Source organism: Branchiostoma belcheri, unplaced genomic scaffold, assembly GCF_001625305.1.
Source record: "Branchiostoma belcheri isolate BF01 breed outbred unplaced genomic scaffold, Haploidv18h27 scaffold22, whole genome shotgun sequence".
NCBI classification, from domain to species: domain Eukaryota; kingdom Metazoa; phylum Chordata; class Leptocardii; order Amphioxiformes; family Branchiostomatidae; genus Branchiostoma; species Branchiostoma belcheri.
The window spans coordinates 112,604-130,739 of NW_017803713.1; the positions used below are offsets into that span (position 1 = coordinate 112,604).

The 18,136-nt window shown below is 38.3% G+C and overlaps 1 protein-coding gene across 1 annotated transcript; it reads right to left on the reverse strand.

Moving 5' to 3' along the window:
• Positions 1–6,684: 6,684 nt before the first annotated feature.
• Positions 6,685–18,044, reverse strand: LOC109470082 (GTPase IMAP family member 8-like). The gene is made up of 3 exons (XM_019768860.1): positions 17,622–18,044; positions 11,347–12,543; positions 6,685–6,717 (listed from the first exon to the last, which is right to left on the reverse strand). Exons 1-3 carry the CDS (start codon positions 18,042–18,044, stop codon positions 6,685–6,687), a joined length of 1,653 nt encoding a protein of 550 aa, XP_019624419.1.
• Positions 18,045–18,136: the final 92 nt, after the last annotated feature.

The window sequence follows — 18,136 nt, forward strand, 5'->3', positions numbered from 1 at the left end:
CATGGTGATCATGTATCTTTAAATATTCAGACACACCTAGACGTTTTCCCTTTTTGTAGCCCATGTTCACGTCACAGTGAAAGCTTAAATTGTATGCCGCCACTTAACAACCTAATAATGAGCGGAACTTGTAAAGGTTGTGTGATATATGAGTACATGTTCATCTCCTTTTCCACATTGTGGAATAGGTAAATGAATAAAAGGTGCTAGTTGAAAGTCGTTTGGAAGATAAATCATGAAACCCCATAAAACCAGCTAGCAATATGTATTATATATCTAAATAAACGGCAACCTCTCCAATGCATGTACTATATTTTACCCCTATTGTTATGCCAACATTGTATATGCAATACAAAAACACAGAAATCTACCACTTCAAGCAATGTGGTACGTAAAAGCTCTGGTAAATACGCAGACACACAAATCAATCAAGCCGGCGTAGTACATGTAAACAAACATTGATATCTGCCCTGGAACCCAGACTAAAAGGTAAGAATAAATAAATAAAAAATAAAGGATGGGTGGCGTCCTTGGTGCTGATCTTGTCATCTGCCGTCCTCTGCTGGGTTTCCTGGCGTAACCACATTACGCCCAAAATACCACATTTACTTGCCGCTCTTTACCCTGCACTGTAAGTCTGGTGGTAATGTTTTCTTCTCGCGAACGAATGGTTTGCGCTTTGTTCAGGTAATATTGTGCGAAACATTGTGATGGAACTTAGCAATCCATTTGGTCATTTATCGTTCTCGAAATACAGCTTCGCACAAAATAATTAAGAAACTAGTATGGTAAGATTCTGTAAAAATGAACATCTACCAAGGGAAATGTTTTGATAATGCTATCGGTACAGCGACAACGTTTCAACGTCGTCGAGGATAAGTGAAGGTCATTTTATTTATTTATTTATTTAATCTTCAAAGACACCTGGGTAGCTCCTTCAGCCAAAGCTGATTTCCAAGGAGGCCCAGGGGGGTACAATAAGTAAAAGAATAATAAATTATACAAAGTACATAACAAAAGATGTAAATGAAATCAATATAACTGGAAGTAAATGAATAATACGAAGTTCAACATGAACTGAGGGAATTTACAAGAAAATATAACTTCAAATCATAATCATAATCAACGTAAATCGATTTCCGTTCAAAATGATTGGAGGTCAGAGGTCGTCTTTAAAGCTGCCTTGAAGTGTTTTAAAGTTTGAGTCTGCCTTACTTCTTCTGGTAGTCTATTGATTCAGAAGTACTTTGCACCCGTGTAAGCGAAGGCTCGCTGACCAGTTGAGGTATTGTATTTTGGTAAGTGTAGTTTAGTAGTCTGTCTGGTGTGATATGTATGAAGATTATAATTGTGCAAGAAAGTAGAGGATAGGTATGTGGGCATCAAGCCATTCAGACATTTAAATACTGTTACACACACATGTTCAAATCTTCTTTCAGTCATGGACAGTAGGTCACTATAATCGTAGTAACGATACAGTGTAACTAAACTCAAACCAAAATTATGTTGTCTTTAAATTACACCAGACGACTTCTAACAATGTATATTAAGAGAGATGGGGCCGGGTGGAAGGATTCCCCACTGTTGTCATCTTCACAAATAAATAAAATGTGATGGTTACTGTTTTGACCACAACAATCGCTGACCTGTTTGGTAAGTTATGGATATATAAGCTGCATCACCTATCGAAGTACGCAAGCACTGCATGGTATTATCATGGATCACTATTTATGTCAGGCTCCTTATGTTGCAATTCCTTAGTCAGTTTGTGTGTAATCGCAGAAAAAGTCGTTTTTACAACATGAATAAACTCAGAACTCAGAAATATGTGATGTTACGTCAAGTGATGGTAACTTCCTGACATTAGGTGAGCAGGCTCAGAAATATGAAATAACTTTTACACCTGTGGATATGCTTAGATATTCTAGCCTGAAATCAGCTATTCCTAATGTTTGGAAAGATACAGTAAAGAAGGATCAGCTTGATGACTCGGTGGAAGAAACCATCGCTTCACATACTTTTTCTTGTAAACAGTTGTATGACATGTATTTAAAAAAACATTTGAACCCCCAACGGGCCAAGACGAACTGTTAAAAACTTTTGAACATGAAAACAGCTTTAAATGTGTACTTACCACCTTTCATATGTAATAAGAATGTTAAATTACAGTATTTTCAGTATACGATAATACATAGATTTTTGCAGACAAATTGCTATTTAAAGAAAATTAGAGTTACAGACTCGGACAAATGTCCATTTTGTGATAGTAAACAAGATCTAAGCCACTTGTTTGTGGATTGTTGTTATGTTACTAAATTTTGGAATGACTTTCGCTTATGGTGGCTCGACACTTTTTCTGAACATATTGCACTAACGAAAACCGATGTATTGTATGGTATAATTGAAAAATTGGAAAAAATAGACACTTGAATCACTGTTTATTATATGCAAAATATGACATTTTTAAGAGTACATCATCGAATAACAAACCTTATTTCTGTAATGCATTATTTTCATGATATTCGAGACAAACATTCTTCGTATTCACACCTCAAATATGTATTCTGTGTATTATTATATTCGTATTAAGGGGGGCTTGCCACACGGTTTTTCGCTGTATGTTCATTTCTTTGATAAAAAACTCAGAACTTCCGAACTGAATCATGATACAAACACAGCACTTTAGTAATCAGATTCGCATTGCATATAGGCAACACCATGGTCTGTAAAGTTGACTTGGTATAGGAAAACCGGAAATGAGAGGAGGACTGTAGTCTTCCCAATCAGCCTCTGCCTGGGGAATATGGCTAGAATCAAAACCACCTTACTCTCCTTCTGTGAATAAACTCAGGCAGTAGCTTCTGCTCTCTACAGCCGGCAGCACAACCCGTGCCCGAGGAGTAAAATCGTACATCGCCTTGAAGTATACAGTATAGTTCTTACACACTCCGTAAGGTGGCGCTTAACATTGATTACGACCTATTGTACCACAAAGTTTAACATCCTTACAACCTGAAATTGTTAGGTGTTGCCTTTCCAATGGTTCAGCCTCTACTGCAGCTGATACATGGTGATCATGTATCTTTAGATCTCTCAGACTCTCCTAGACGTTTTCCCTTCTTGTCGCTGTGTCCCGCGATGATAAAGAATATAACTTGTAAAGGTTGTGTGATACATGCACAGCTGTTTTGCCATCCTTCTACATTGTGGAATAAATAAATGAATAAAAGGTGCAGAGTTGAAAGTCATTTGACAGATGAATAGGAAAAAACATAACAACAGCAATATATAAAATCGCCAACCCCTCCTATGCATTTCATGCACCAAATTTTACACCTATGGCTACGCCAACATTGCATATGCCCTCGGTAAAAAAATACCTCTTTAGAAAAATTATGGAACGTAAAAGCTCAGGTGAATAATTATATAAACGAACACACAAACTGATCAATCCGCAGTACATGTACATAAACATTGATATCTGCAATTTATCCCCGAAAACGAGGCAAGGATGGTTGGCGTCCTTGGTGCTGATCTTGCCATCTACCGTCTTCTGGTTTCTTGGTTCCCTGTATCCATAACACATTTACTTACCGCTATTTATCTTGCACTGTACTTCTGATGGTAATACTGCCCTTCTCGCGGCCAAGTTTGTTAGAATTTCTTCTGGTAATATTGTGCACATTCACAGAGTATTTCAGGCACACGAGGCCGCAGAGCTACCTTTCGGGCAGAGGGAAACGTGCAATGATTTCGGTCATTAATAGGCGACGCTTTTGATCCATTCTGTGATACCGACAAGACCCTTTACTTAGTAAAGATGATTGATTGATTGGAACCAACACGTCCTTACTTACGGGACGTCTAAATCCTTCTTGATGATACTTACTTTTAGTAATATATTATAATTAGTGCACACCCATAAAGGCCAAGGACATCTATGACAACACGAAAACGGGCATGGCATTTAAAACTACTTAGGTGTAAAGAAAAAAAGTGCATCTTCTCGCGTATACTAACATGTATAACAAACTTCAAGTACGTCCAACAACTGCTGGGAGACGAGTACAACCAGCTAACAGAGAAGCAGATCGCAAACCTTGCTCGCGACAAGGGGCAGTGGAGGGACCTTTGCAGTCGCCTGCGCAGCAACCCACCGATGATTTATTTATTTTTCCGTCATTTTATACAGGGTGGCCCATTAAGTGATTGCACTCCTTTTCAATTGGGACCTGTTTTACACAGCAAAACACAACAGTCACATACAAACAGTAAAATTGGGATACAATAAATAATGATAATAAACAATAACAATAAAAATAAAACCTCCGATGTACACTGTAACTTCTACTATCATGAAAGTTCATCTGTGTAAAGTTGAACTTTTGCTTCACCAACAAGATTGTGTTAGTTCTTGATTTTTGAGTGGCAGTGGTTTTCCTGTCAATAATAAGTGGTGTGGGTTTTGTCTCCCTAGCACCTTAGTCTGGAACTGCAGAGGGGTTTCTGGCGGAATCTTTCAGAGCAGATAAATTTACAAAGGTACAATGTATTTGTATCATTTTTAATATGTGGGTAGGTTAGACAGAGATCTGCACTATTGGATGCAATTTATGGAAATGATGACTTCATTTGCATAACTAATGAGGAAATTCCGTAATGCCACTGTTTTATATCATGGGACTTTGATACATGTAATGTCTATGATCTACATGTATGGCAGGTGGAATTTCAACAGATACCAATTATGCAAATACGGACCTAATTTGTATAATTAATCTGAAAATTCTTTGACTCCTTAGTGACAAATGATGGGAATTTTTACTTTGGAAATGTGCAAGTTAATTAGCAGTTAACATCACAATGCATATTTTATGTTAATGTACAGATCATTCGCATAATTTAGATTTACATATCAAGCCCATAATTCATGGAGGTATGAGATCTCGGAACTCTTGATGAGAACTTGTTTTTCAAACTTTTTTCTAGTGACAAAATGCATGTTATAGTTGGCAGTAAACTTTAATGGCACAGTAAAGGTATCATTTGTTGTTTAACAAAGTTTATAATGTCAAAATTTGAAACTGAAGGAATCTTAAAAGTTTTTTTTCGACCTGTCGCATTAGATCTGCGGAGAATGTCATTGTTGTCTTCGTCAGAAGGACTATGAAATTGTCTCGCCGGAGTGTGGGGAACTGCGGATTTTGCAATATAACTCTGGAAGGCATGATTCGACGTCCATGATTTTTGGCAGGCAGATTACCGCTGTTAAGGCCGAAGTCAAGTACAAGTTTTGGCTTCGTGGGGGGTCCGTGCGTCACGTTAGTGCACCTTTTGTGTTTGTGGCTTGTTAGCAAGATAACTCAAGTATTTGTAAAATGTTGATTATAATTCTTGGTGTGGTGCTTACTATTGTCGGGACCAAGGTTAAGTTCGTTACTGAGCTTCGTGGGGGGTTTCGTTGTGACTACAGGGGGCATTTTGTTCATTTTTCTTGTGAGCAGGATAACTTTTGTATGTGTGGATGGAAGTTAATGAAACTTGATAGGCATATATTACTGTCGTGGTCTCCAAGATTGAGTTCAAAGATGAGAGTCGTGGAGGTCGTTATGTCCCCGTAATAGGACCTTTTGTGTTTAGAAATCCCCCACCTACATCTGCTTGGAGACAGCCGACAGCTGGATATAGCGGGGAACCCCATAATGGATGGGATCAAATGACGTTACATTGAGGGATTGTACTATAACTTCAGCAGGGGGAGGATAGGTTGGACATATGTCAGGTTATTTTCTACGGCCACACCAAGTAATTGCTATGGATGACGTCCACTGGAGACCTTAAATCTAATTACCTTAAATTTAAGGCAAGCGCGCAATAAAAACACGAAGGGCCGAAAAACGAGATGCCTAGATTTGGAATATACTAACTGTAGAAGTACAAATGTTAGGACACAAAGAACACAAGAAACAAGTCTTCTATTTGTCATAAAGACAAATTAACAAAACAGCAGTAGTCACCCTGTTCTGATTCTTTCCTTTATAACATCTTCTCTTATTATATTTTGCGGCGCTGTCGTGACACTTTCAACACAGTAAGAATTTCTTGAACGTTTTGTTTCCAGTAACAGTCCAAACTCAAATAACTAGGGGGGGGGGCTAACACGGGTGACGACGCATCTGTATAATCTGCGGCAAACCGTTTCAGGGTGTTCTGTACCATAGAAATAGTACAGAGATTCTTTTGTTCTTTAGACCAAATTGATTATTAAAAAGATTGAAGAATACGCATGTTAATTTCTCTAGAACGATGTACCTCTGACGAAGACATGAGATCTTCGACCTCTAGTTATCCATAAAATTTACTCGCCTAGGCCTAAGGCTTAGCAACATTCCATAATGTTACACTGTACGGATCATCAGGAGCTGATAAGGTCAGGGGTCAACTATCATCAGATGCTCATCCCATTGTCACTGCACCACAAGGCGGCAGGAGGCTCGGCGAGTGGAAACCTGGGCAACACGTACAGTTTGTAGGTAGGATCGGAAGCGGGATGAACGTTTATGATACATTTGAACATGGAAGACAATGCTAGTAGTTTAAACACAATAGTAGAAATTTGAGGAAACTTAAGGTAAGCTGTATAATAAGGCTTCAATGGTAACGTTATATATTTACCTCCCTCTATCATGCGGCCACGCGGCGGCCGGAGGTCCCCAGCTAAATTCAGGAACAGTAATAGTTAAACATGATTATTATCTCGACCCTGCTCATTTCAAATAATGATTTGTAATACCGGAAAATGTCATTTATGGACATAACTTACATGTACATGTGCTAGATGTGCAATTGGCGACTGGGCACTGTATCATATGATGCACATCAGATGAGGTGTCTCAGACAGCAGGGGGGGCAAGCTAAAAAGATGACAAACTCAAACTGTACATGTACTACTACCAGTATTCCCATAGACTAATAGAGAACATAACATTTGGGTATATGACAAATATTAGATAATCTGCAAGACTAAACAAGTGACAAATATCTGTATGAGGGCCTGCATCATCATCATCATCCCCTTTTACGTACTCAGGCCTTTTTAGTCTTCATAATCCGTAGCATTAGCCTCCCCAAAAATCAGTGTAATTCGTAATTAGCTGCAAAGTGTTAAGTCGTGGTGACTTAAAGTAATTCATAATCGGCGGCAAAAATTTTGCATAATTCATAATGACTCCTGGTATAGAATGTATTACTTTAGTACATTTATTTATTAGTGCACTATGCACCAAGTAACATATGTAGTGTCGGTGCACAGTAAACCAGTCAGAATTGCCCCGATGAGATCATCGGAAGATGACAGAAGGTCATCGAAACGTCGGCTCGTAAAAATAAATGGTTGTGATCAAAGAACTTTGCTTTCATTCGTTTACTAACCTGATGAAATTATTTACGGATGTAAGTACATTATATATTATAGTTCATTTAAATACTAGTATGTAAATTTTGGTCTTTATGTTGCACTGATCAATTTAAGCATTTACATTTCAATCTGATGTATACAGTTTGTGGTGCCTCCTGGTGCCTGTAGACTGTATTGCAATCACTTCTGTACAGTGAACTTATTATTACTATAATGAAAACTCATGATTCGCCATCTTTCTTTTTTCTGTACCTGTCGCCACCAGCTGCAGGAATGTATAATTCTGCAAACATATCCATTTTTCTCCAATCGCAAAATTTAGCCACAGATAACATTGTATCCCAGAATCCTCCCATTGGCCAAAGTACATTGTAACTGATGTCTCATTCTTCTAGACATATCACAACTACACTTGCAAATACATATCTGGTATCCCTGATGGACTAAGCAACCAAAGCCTGATGGGTATAGCGCAAAGGATGCTGGGATGTGAACATTATGCTGACTTGTGCTGTTTATATATCATTGTGTTATAATCAGCAAGGACTGTAAATCTTGAAATATTCGCAGTGGTTTATTTTCATTTGCATTTTTTTTGCAGTGACTGCATCATTGCAAATTCATGTCAATGTGAACTCGCATTTTCAATGTTCACTGTATTGCAGAATTGTTCAACTGAAAACTTAAGTAACTGTTAAAGCATTGTGAAAACATGAAGACCCTCCCCTTCTACCACAACATTAAATCCCAGCAAGAATATTAAATGGATTTTTACAGTAATTTAAGTGCTGGCATTTTTCTTGCCAAAGTCCACCTTGTGTTATATTGACTTTGCCATGTCAGCATCTCTGGCTCATTGTTGCTTCCAACAACACAGTACTAGTCTGCCTGTCTGGTTCACACGACATGTTAACGAGGTTATCAAAGGGTGGAGCAAAAAAATCCAATAGACTTATCGGTAGTCTTTTGATCTATTCATGTTTTGGATTGTGCGTCATGGTTGCTATGTACAATGTAAAAATATTTGAACACCTGAGTGTGATTTTGGCAAAAACAAGTCCAAAGCTCAAACATGTACAATGACATCATATGACTCCTGCTGTTGTTATGTACAGTGCAACAAGTTGATGCACATACCTGTGATCAGAGCAAAAGTTCATTGGGTATACAACTACACCAATTTCACGGAAATAAAGAATATTAAGCACAATGTTTCTCAGTTTACTTCAGGACCTCTGTCAAATATTTTGTTCTGTTCTTTCTTTTTACTCATGTTTGCCCGTCTTTCATCCAGGACATTTTAAAAATTTGGCAAGACTTGTTTCATCCTCAGCATTTTTTAAACCCTCCATCCCCATGTTTTCCAATCATGTAGCACTGTCATATGATATTTGTGCCATTCCCTAATCTATTGTGGACCAAGCCCTTTTATTGAAATTTAGATAATTGATGAGAAGTGTCAACAGCACACTATTCTCATGCAATTTTTTGTTGATTCTGCCCCCAACTGTAATCAGCATCTCTGTACCCAGCTGGAGTGCAAAAGTTCAGTGTTACAAAGTCCATGCAAGTCTCTTGTGTAGTATAATTCTTTTTTTTACAAGTTAGGCCACACCAATTTAATTTGTTGGTTCTCGGATTCGCCTCTTCGTTTTTTTCTGATTTGCAAAATTTGATTCTGGTCCTGAATCAACTGAAAAATGCTCATATTTTGCCCCCAACAGTTGAGGAAAGTCCTTTTCTTCCTAGTTGTTACAGTTTTCCCATGTATCATTGCAGTGGTTAGATTAAAAGTTCAAAATTCAATGTTTAAATTTTAACCCAGCCTTTTGTGTTGACTTCATGGCTCATTCCATAGCATTTAAGCCTATAATAGGATGCCTAGACCTGTTTTTATTTTTATTTTTTTTTTCGCCCTGTCGCTTCATATTTTTTCTGAAAAAATCCGAGAACCAACAAATTAAATTGGTGTGGCCTTAGTGATGTCATTGAGTGATTGTGTATTGCAGACGTTTAACAGTCATTTTGTGTTGTACTCATGTAATTATTTTCATTTTAATTCAATTCTAACTAGTCTACTGAAAAACCAGAGTTTATTATTTTGAGTGACTGTCACTCTTCTTCAGCACCACTGAAATTAACTAACATCAGTCAACGTAAATTATGAGGATCTGATAAAAACTGGTTGAGCACGATGAGACTTGTGTCATTAGTATTCTCAGGTGCATTTTTGTATGTGAGTCATTTTTCCTGTGTCATATTAGGGAGTAAAAAATGACAATCTGAAAAAATTGTTGAGCACAACGAATGTGTCATTCAGTATTTCAGGTATTCTTAGGTATGTGCATCATTTTTTTCTGTGGCGTATCAGGTAGTATAAAAAAGCCAACTTACCAAGATACTAAGTGCAAAAAACAGCCCAAAAACATGCCAAAAATAAGCCAAAGTCACATTCATAATGCTTGCATCAATTGGAAAATTTTTTGGTCATCATGGCCAGGCGTAGGTGGCCAACTTGAGGTCAATTTGGCAGGTTTGACTGTAGTTGATAATCAATTCACGAGTTGCACATTCCCAGGATCCTTTGCGCACAGGGTAGGGAAAGGTTGCGGTAAACCACGTGACTCATCCTCGGCTCGTAGTTTTTCACGGCGTTCGTACGGCGTTCGTACAGCAAAGCGCCATCGAATTTTTGCTCCATGACTATGGGATAGGGTTGATTCAACATACTAGTAGTACGTGAAAATGTGACCAAAAGACAGACTTTTGAAATTGAATGCTCCCAGCCTACTATCGGCCAGATATCGCTTAGGGCACCTTCTTCCGAACAGAGCCGAGGATGAGTCACGTGGTTTACCGCGACCTTTCCCTACCCTGTGCGCAAAGGATTCTGGGAATGTGCAACTCATGAATTTTACACAGTGACCTTAACATCACCATGATCCCCACACATGGGTATGCATGCAACTCGGTTACTGGATTATTTGATTCCTTCTTAATCTTTAACCAATGGAGGTAGAAAACTACCTCCATGCTTTAACTAAATTTTGAAAAATTTGGTTAATTTTGTATTATTAAAAATTCACTTTCAGAAAATGATACTGGCCTCTGCTCTTGAGACAGCCTTTGCTACATGTATGTAAATCTACAGTACGGCACAATGTGTCACTGGGAAGTACAAGGCAGAGGTCAGATGAGCTTAAGTTATAAACTTTATTAGATTGACAAGTACATATCATGAATACTTACATGTACATGTAGTAGTGCATACCACCACACACAGAATTTGATGTTCTAGGATATAGGGCTTATGTTATACATGTATGTGATATACATATTATATATAATGTAATCAGTGTTAAAAAATTATATAATTTAATGTTTTAGTGTAGATTGTTAAAATGCTTTATACTCAAGGGGGGGTACAGATGGTATTTTTTACATACATGTATATACAAATGTATATTCTAAGAATTTGAGTGTATTTCTTGTCACCTGGTCACTTGGCACATACATGTATTGTCATACAGTAACATTAAATTAAGTAGGGACATTGATGGACAGAGCAGAGGAAGGGGATTGAAACCTTCTTGAGCAGACCAAACTGCAGAAATACAGGTAGATTAATACCACATTCAGCTTCAATTGCCATATAGCTTACATGATGGTTTAAAAAACTTAGCCTTGTGTCAGTTGTCTTGTGTGCAATAATCTTTTTAAAGCTTTGAAAAGTTATGGATTAAAGATATCAGTCTTCAGAAGTCTAATGTTTTCATCAGCTAATTACTCTACAGGTAGCCATGCACTTTAAGCCACCAACAAAGCAAACTTGATACTATGAGCCCCAACACAGAAAACAGAATGACATACCGACGGAAGAATGGGTCAATCTGACACTTACATGATTGATGATATCCAGATTGCCTCACATCTTCATCTACCGGTAGTAAGGGTAAGTTTTCTGATGGACCACTATCACTGTGTGAATAAATGTCATCTGCATGCATTGCTATGTTTTGTACCAGATTTATAAGTTCAACCCGTTGCATTCTTCTTAGTGTCTCATCTCTGGTCATGTTGTCAAAGAAAACATATCGCTTTCCAAACTTTTGTAACATGTCTGTGAGCTCTTTAGGTGCATATGTCAGGTAGTCATCCTCATTGCATGTCAGTTTGTCCTTCCCAGTGAACAAAACAACTGAGTTGTTCCAAAGTATTTCCTTAAACATGTTGTAATATCTACCAGCCATTTTTACATCTTCCATGGAAAACCTACCTATATTTATGATCATAATCAGTATATAGAGGACACTTGGTTTGATTTGTTCCTTGATTTCTGTTGCAAGTCTGTTTTCTCCTTCCTTGGCATCCTGTGTCAAAGGTGGTGTGTCTACCACCATTATGTGACAACCTTTCTCATGCCTGCTACTGCTGTCACAATGCTTTGTTTCTGACATGATAGCTCTGTCTGAAACTGAGAACACATCCTGACCAATAATACTGTTGCCTGTATGGCTTTTACCAACTCCAGACCTTCCCAGAAGCACAAGACAAAGGTCTTCTCCTGATGGTATTTGGCAACGAGGAGAAAGATTTGAGGCTGTGTATCTTCCACTTCCATTGGACAATTCTTGAGTGAGGCTCAGAAAAAGCTGTACCTGCTCACCTGGTTCTTTGCCATTGAGCTTGTTGTCCATGGCAATAATCTTCTCATGAAACTTATAATGAGAGGTTTCTTGCAGTACTTTGCTTTGATCAAAATCTATTTGGTCATGATAGAATCCTGATGATGATGATTGAGCTTGTCCCTGGTTATGATCAACTACTGTGGTCTGTCTTGCTCCAGCCTCTTTAATCTTTTCCATGAGAGTTATCCTGTAGTGCCCATTTACCTTGTTAGCAATTTTCTTCATTTTGTCTGGTAATTTTTCAATGAACTCTGGGATGTCTTCCTGCTGAGCATGTGTGACCAGGATGACAAGATGCTCGTACAGTCCATCACCAAACAGCCTGTGGAGGGACTGGAACACTTGGACCTCCTTTTCTTCATTCCTCTCAGAGTTGTTGTAGTCCCAGACCAGACAGATGGCATCAAAACCCTCAGGAACCATCTTCACAGCTCGAACCAGCTCCTCAAACTCAGACTCTGTCATCTCCTGGGAGACTCCAGGGGTGTCGACTACTGTCACTCTTTTTTCAACACTGCCAATCTGATGTGTAGTGCTGGCACCATCTGATTTCAGTGTTCCTCCTTTCCTGGTGACTCTGAAGACCTCCTGTCCCAGGATGGTGTTGCCTGTGTGGCTCTTGCCATTGCCCTTACAGCCAACTAGTAACAGTTGTAGATCTTGCAACTGATCATGTGTTTTTTTGTTTGGAGCAACAGAGCCTCCTGTTACATTTAGGTTAGCAGAGGCATAAGTCTGAGTTTGTTTAGAGAGTTCCATATCAGCCATGGACATGTTTAAGTTTCCTCTTTTCCATGTATTGATGTTGCTGTCTTTTTTACTCCTTCCAAATGACATTGACATTACAATTTAAAGTCATTTTGGCAATGAACATTGCATCATCGTGAGAGGGACAGGTTGTCTTCTTAGATACAATGCAGACTGTGACATCTCTGTTGTGGTGAGTTTTCTAGCAATAGACAAGGGGAATAAAATAGAAGATTAGATACATTCAGTGTGTCACAGCATTTCCTTCAGGGAATCCACTGGAGAAATTTATTTATAGTTAATGTTGTTACACATCATCAAACAAGTTACTGGTTCTATTATTCTAATAAAAAAAACTCCATTTCATACTAAGCATTCCCTATAGAAGTGGTATGAATACATTCTTAGTGAACCAAAACATTTTTCTTGTTGACTTGATTTTAACTTTCAATCATTATGGTTGATTCACACCAGGGAAAAGTATAATTATGTTTTTGCTGATTCATAAATGTAGGACTTTTTGACAGAAGTTATGTAAATGATATCTTTCTCTAAAATTGGTAATTGTCGAAAGAGAAATGTTTAACGTGCCCTAGCCTAGGCAGCCTGCTTCTATTAGTATGTATATGACTTCCCATTGGTCCCAAATATAATTTGAAAAGGGAGAGCCAAGGTTCAAGTTGTGTACACCACTCTAGAGTACAAAATAGAACAGAATAAAACTCTTTAAGCCTGACATATTAAGACAGACACCTTGTTAGCAATAGAATCACCATACATGTTATGACACATTTAACAACTTCAAGAAAATTGTTACCGGTAATATTGTGATCGTGTACCCCCAAGATCTGCTTGGAGATTAGACCACAGGTAGCCAACAGGTGTACACAGTGTTATACATATTGTAGTTTGGTAGAGGATAGTGTAAAGGGACAAAAAATAAATATTAATATTCTATTGGCAATGTTACAATTACAGTACACAGACACACAGACGTACTAGCTACTAGTAGGCAGCTACACGGATTGCTAATTTTGCTGACCAGTTACATTCAGGAAAATATCAAAATGCTGCACTCTATGTGACAGTTGCCAGGCTCTTTGAAGCAATAAGAAGTTTCGAAGGAAATTTGTTATAATGTTACAGTCATGTACATTGTACTTACTGTTCAACAGCATGCACACTTTCTCACACAATGTAGTTTGTGGTGGAGAGGTCTCGGCCGTGTCCCATGTACATCAATCCTTTCTCTGCATGTATTTCTTCATTGTTTACCATCAAACAGAATACTGTTAAAAATTAACATCATTGGTAAGTACAGTCCATGTACTGTACATGTAGATCATAACTAATGCCAATGATAATGGTCACCTTTGTACTGCAAGACTTAAAAGTAAGTTTTGTTCACTAAATTTGAGCTCAGATTATTATTTTTTTATTGCAGTCCTTACACGGCGGTCTGTTACTACGGTATTCTTTCCCATTGCTGGGGGCGTTCGATAAAGTGTCGGGTTACAAGACGCAATTTTGGGCTAACCGTAAAACATTTGAAAATAAACAAACCTGTATCGGAGGGAAAATTTGGTTGAAATAAAATAAAATTATTGTCTTTACATAGTATATTACATTCAATGGTGATTTTTTGCGCTAAATGAATGATTTTTTCGGATTTCGTTAAAAAGCTGATAATTTTCGGGATTTCACAGCGCCATATTTTAGCCAATCACCGAGCAAACCTGGCTACACATATTACGCAAGATCACTGATTTTTCTATTTTTCGACGACTAGGAATAAGATGAAAAATCGTGCTTTAGGGATTTTTTAATTTTTGATTTTAAGTTTAGTTTTTGTCGACAAATAGGTGAAAAAATCGAATTTTTGGGCTTTTTTGGCACTCAATCACCCATAATTCAAAATCGAGCGCATTTTTCAAAAATCCCTAAAGCACGATTGTCGGGAAAGCCGTTACAGTCATTTTGAGCCGTAAATGGGACGTGTTTGACTCTCCGTGCTTCCAGGTTTGAACGAGTTTTGCAGACATGTCTTATCGCCCGAAAGTGTGCATTGTCTTATTCATACAGGCGTAAAGACTCATTACAGTTTTCAAGGTCACCCAAGGATACGACATTAGCTTCGGCACATGTTAAATATCGACAAAAAATGATAGCGGACATGTACTGTCCTGGAAACTGTTCGTATCTATAGAAAAGTGTTGTTTTTTATCTGTTGCATGGTACAGAGGCAGAAAGGCTTGTTTTGCCGCTTTATGGTAAATGACCGCAGGTGACCCCGAAATGGAACGCGGGTTCGATTCGAATTGCCCAGGTCGAACACGATCGAACACAATTCGGATTCTATGAAACGTGGGAACTTTGCAGCCCAGATTTTACCACCATGTTACTTAATAAATATTCAGTACACATGTATTACTAACAGATGCTTAAATCTCAGTATATCTGTATAAAAAATGCAAAGAATTATACTGGAAGGATTCAAAGTGATACACATGACTGGATGAGGATGTTGAATAGGAGCCAAAGGTAGTCAGTGACATGACTTGACAAGGATGTTGTGTATTGGGGGTAGTTGGTGGTGGCCTTGGTCATGGTTTAGGAAGGGGAGAGGGCTCTGATGTGTACTCTCCAAGTAGAGGTTTGGGGTTTTGGGGTAATTTTAGCGTGTTTTTAGGCTTTTTTATCGGGGTTTCTCTTTTGCACTGAATTTTTTTTCCCACCAAACCCTGTGAGTCTGTAGAGAGTCTGTAGATCTTATAATTGCCAAACTGTTACAGTACTGTTACAGGTTTTTCTGAAAATTTTAAAAAGAAGTTGTGTGCAACACAATAATAATTATGCCTTTAGGAAGTGGCTCATTATAAGTAAACCTTTTTTGTCTTGCAAAATAAGAAATAAGGAGTACGAGCCAGGACAATACAGTTTATTCATTTTTAATGAAAGACAATCATATTAAACTAATACAGTAACTGTCTGTGGATTCGTGATTTTTGGATACATGACTTGCGTATTGATATCTGCACTGAATTAATTCTGCTACTCCCCCTATCCATGTGCGGCAGGGTCTCTCTTAAGGGGTGGTGGGCATTTTCAACAGAATTATTGTCAAAACGACTGTACTTTTTTTGCAAATGGCATTGTTTTGTTGCATAATCATTGATCAATCAATTTGTCTCCATACAATGTCATGTAGGTAGAAGAGGTGGTAGTCGGTAGTTTGCTTTTTGTATCTCTCTATATTATATTATCTAAATAATGTCTATGAATAATGTACTAAGAATTGCTTACTACTCTCTACATGTGGGAAGACAGATGCCATTTAATTTAATAATTATATGATTTCAGTTGGAAAAACTGATTTCTGCCAACGGACAACTGAAGCACATTGTTTTTCCAACTGAAATCATATAATGGCATCTGTCTTCCCATTGCTGATCCTCATTTAATGGCATTGTCACAGACAGCTGGTTAATATTTTTGTTAGCCCTCGGCATGTTACCTGTACCTGTCCAGTTATAGTTAAAAATGCTTAAAGTTCATTCAACATTTCATGGCGCACTTTTAGATATTATCTGTTGTTGCTTGAAAAAGAGTGCTTAATTTTTTCGATAATTTTCATGAACATGTCATGTATCCATTCATATAGTGGTGTGTTCTGGTAGTCTTGATTTATAGCTCTCTCTCTTGCCCTCTCTTTTAGTGTCTCAGAAACTTCACTCCAAGGGATTGCATTGCCATTGTTACCCGTAATGTCTTTGATGATTATAAGCATTTCTTTACCCCCTTCTTTGAACAGCTTATCAATGTATACCCCTTGTTCTTTCATAATATCATCCACTAACCTGATCAGTTTAACCAGCTGCATTCTTAGTATGGTCTCATCTTTTGTGACATTGTTGAAGAAGACACACCTATTGCCACATTGTTTAAGGGCATCTTGTAGCTTTGGAGAACTTTCAAGAAATTGTGTTTCACTACTGACTTGAAGTTCATCCTTTCCAGTGATAAGAAGTAATGAATGATTAAGGAAATTATCTCCGAACATATGTTGAAAAATTTCTAGTGCCTGAACTTCCTCCTCTGTGAATCTTCCTTTTCTAAGGACAAGAACAACTGCATAAATACCCCCTGGGAAGAATGTTACCATACGGCAGAGTTCTTCACAGATGCCCTCTACATTTCCTGTGTAAAATACTCCTGGAGTATCCAGGACAGTAATTCGTCTGTTGTCTGATGTGTTGTTGACATTTACATGTTTTTGATGCAGCTAATTCTGAAACTACAAACTTTCCCTTTGATCCAGTAATACTGTTCCCTGTGTGACTTTTCCCCACTCCAGTTTTCCCTACCAGTACAATACCAAGTTCCTCGCCTTTTGGGATTTGGCAGAGGGGAGAAAGATCTGAGGTGGCATACCTTCTACTATAAGAAACTTTAGAGCTACAATCAATAAGTTTTCTTAATGTTTCTTGGTTGATTGTTTTATTTTCATTGTCAACTGCCATGACCCTGTTGTGGCATTGTTTAGTAATTTCTTTCATGGCTTCAGGCAGCTCGTCAAGAAACACTGGGATATCCTCCTGCTGAGCATGTGTGACCAGGATGACAAGATGCTCGTACAGTCCATCACCAAACAGCCTGTGGAGGGACTGGAACACTTGGACCTCCTTTTCTTCATTCCTCTCAGAGTTGTTGTAGTCCCAGACCAGACAGATGGCATCAAAACCCTCAGGAACCATCTTCACAGCTCGAACCAGCTCCTCAAACTCAGACTCTGTCATCTCCTGGGAGACTCCAGGGGTGTCCACTACTGTCACCTTCCTACTGACTCCATCAACCTCATGGCTGCTGCTGCACAGGCTGGACCTTTCTGTTCCTTCTTTCCTGGTGACTCTGAAGGCCTCCTGTCCCAGGATGGTGTTGCCTGTGTGGCTCTTGCCATTACCCTTACAGCCAACTAGTAGACTACGGAGTACTTTTAGGCATTGGTTGTGTTTCAGTTCATCAATTGTGACTAGTCCTTCTGTTTCAGTCAGGTTGTCCACAGACTGTATTGTAGACCCATGATCTGAACTTTGATCAACAGATACTCCTACATCATCCTGAAATGATGGCAACATCTGTATGTAAGCTTGTGGGAAAGTCAACGTGTCTGACTCTGAGTTGGTGTATTGCATTTTTTTTCTTGGTTTGACACTACTGCTGTCTTTTTTCTTTCTTCAACCGGACTTTGAAATTACTAAGTGATGTCAAGCAATTGCACCACCCT

Excerpts from the sequence above, each read along its gene's own strand:
- LOC109470082 (XM_019768860.1), bottom strand. The coding sequence starts at position 18,044 with ATGCAATACACCAACTCAGAGTCAGACACGTTGACTTTCCCACAAGCT. Across the intron at positions 12,544-17,621 it reads AGTCTGAGTTTGAGGAGCTG|GTTCGAGCTGTGAAGATGGT; the intron begins GTTCGAGCTGTG and ends TTTGAGGAGCTG. Across the intron at positions 6,718-11,346 it reads TACTACCGGTAGATGAAGAT|CTGGGGACCTCCGGCCGCCG; the intron begins GTGAGGCAATCT and ends TCCTGAATTTAG.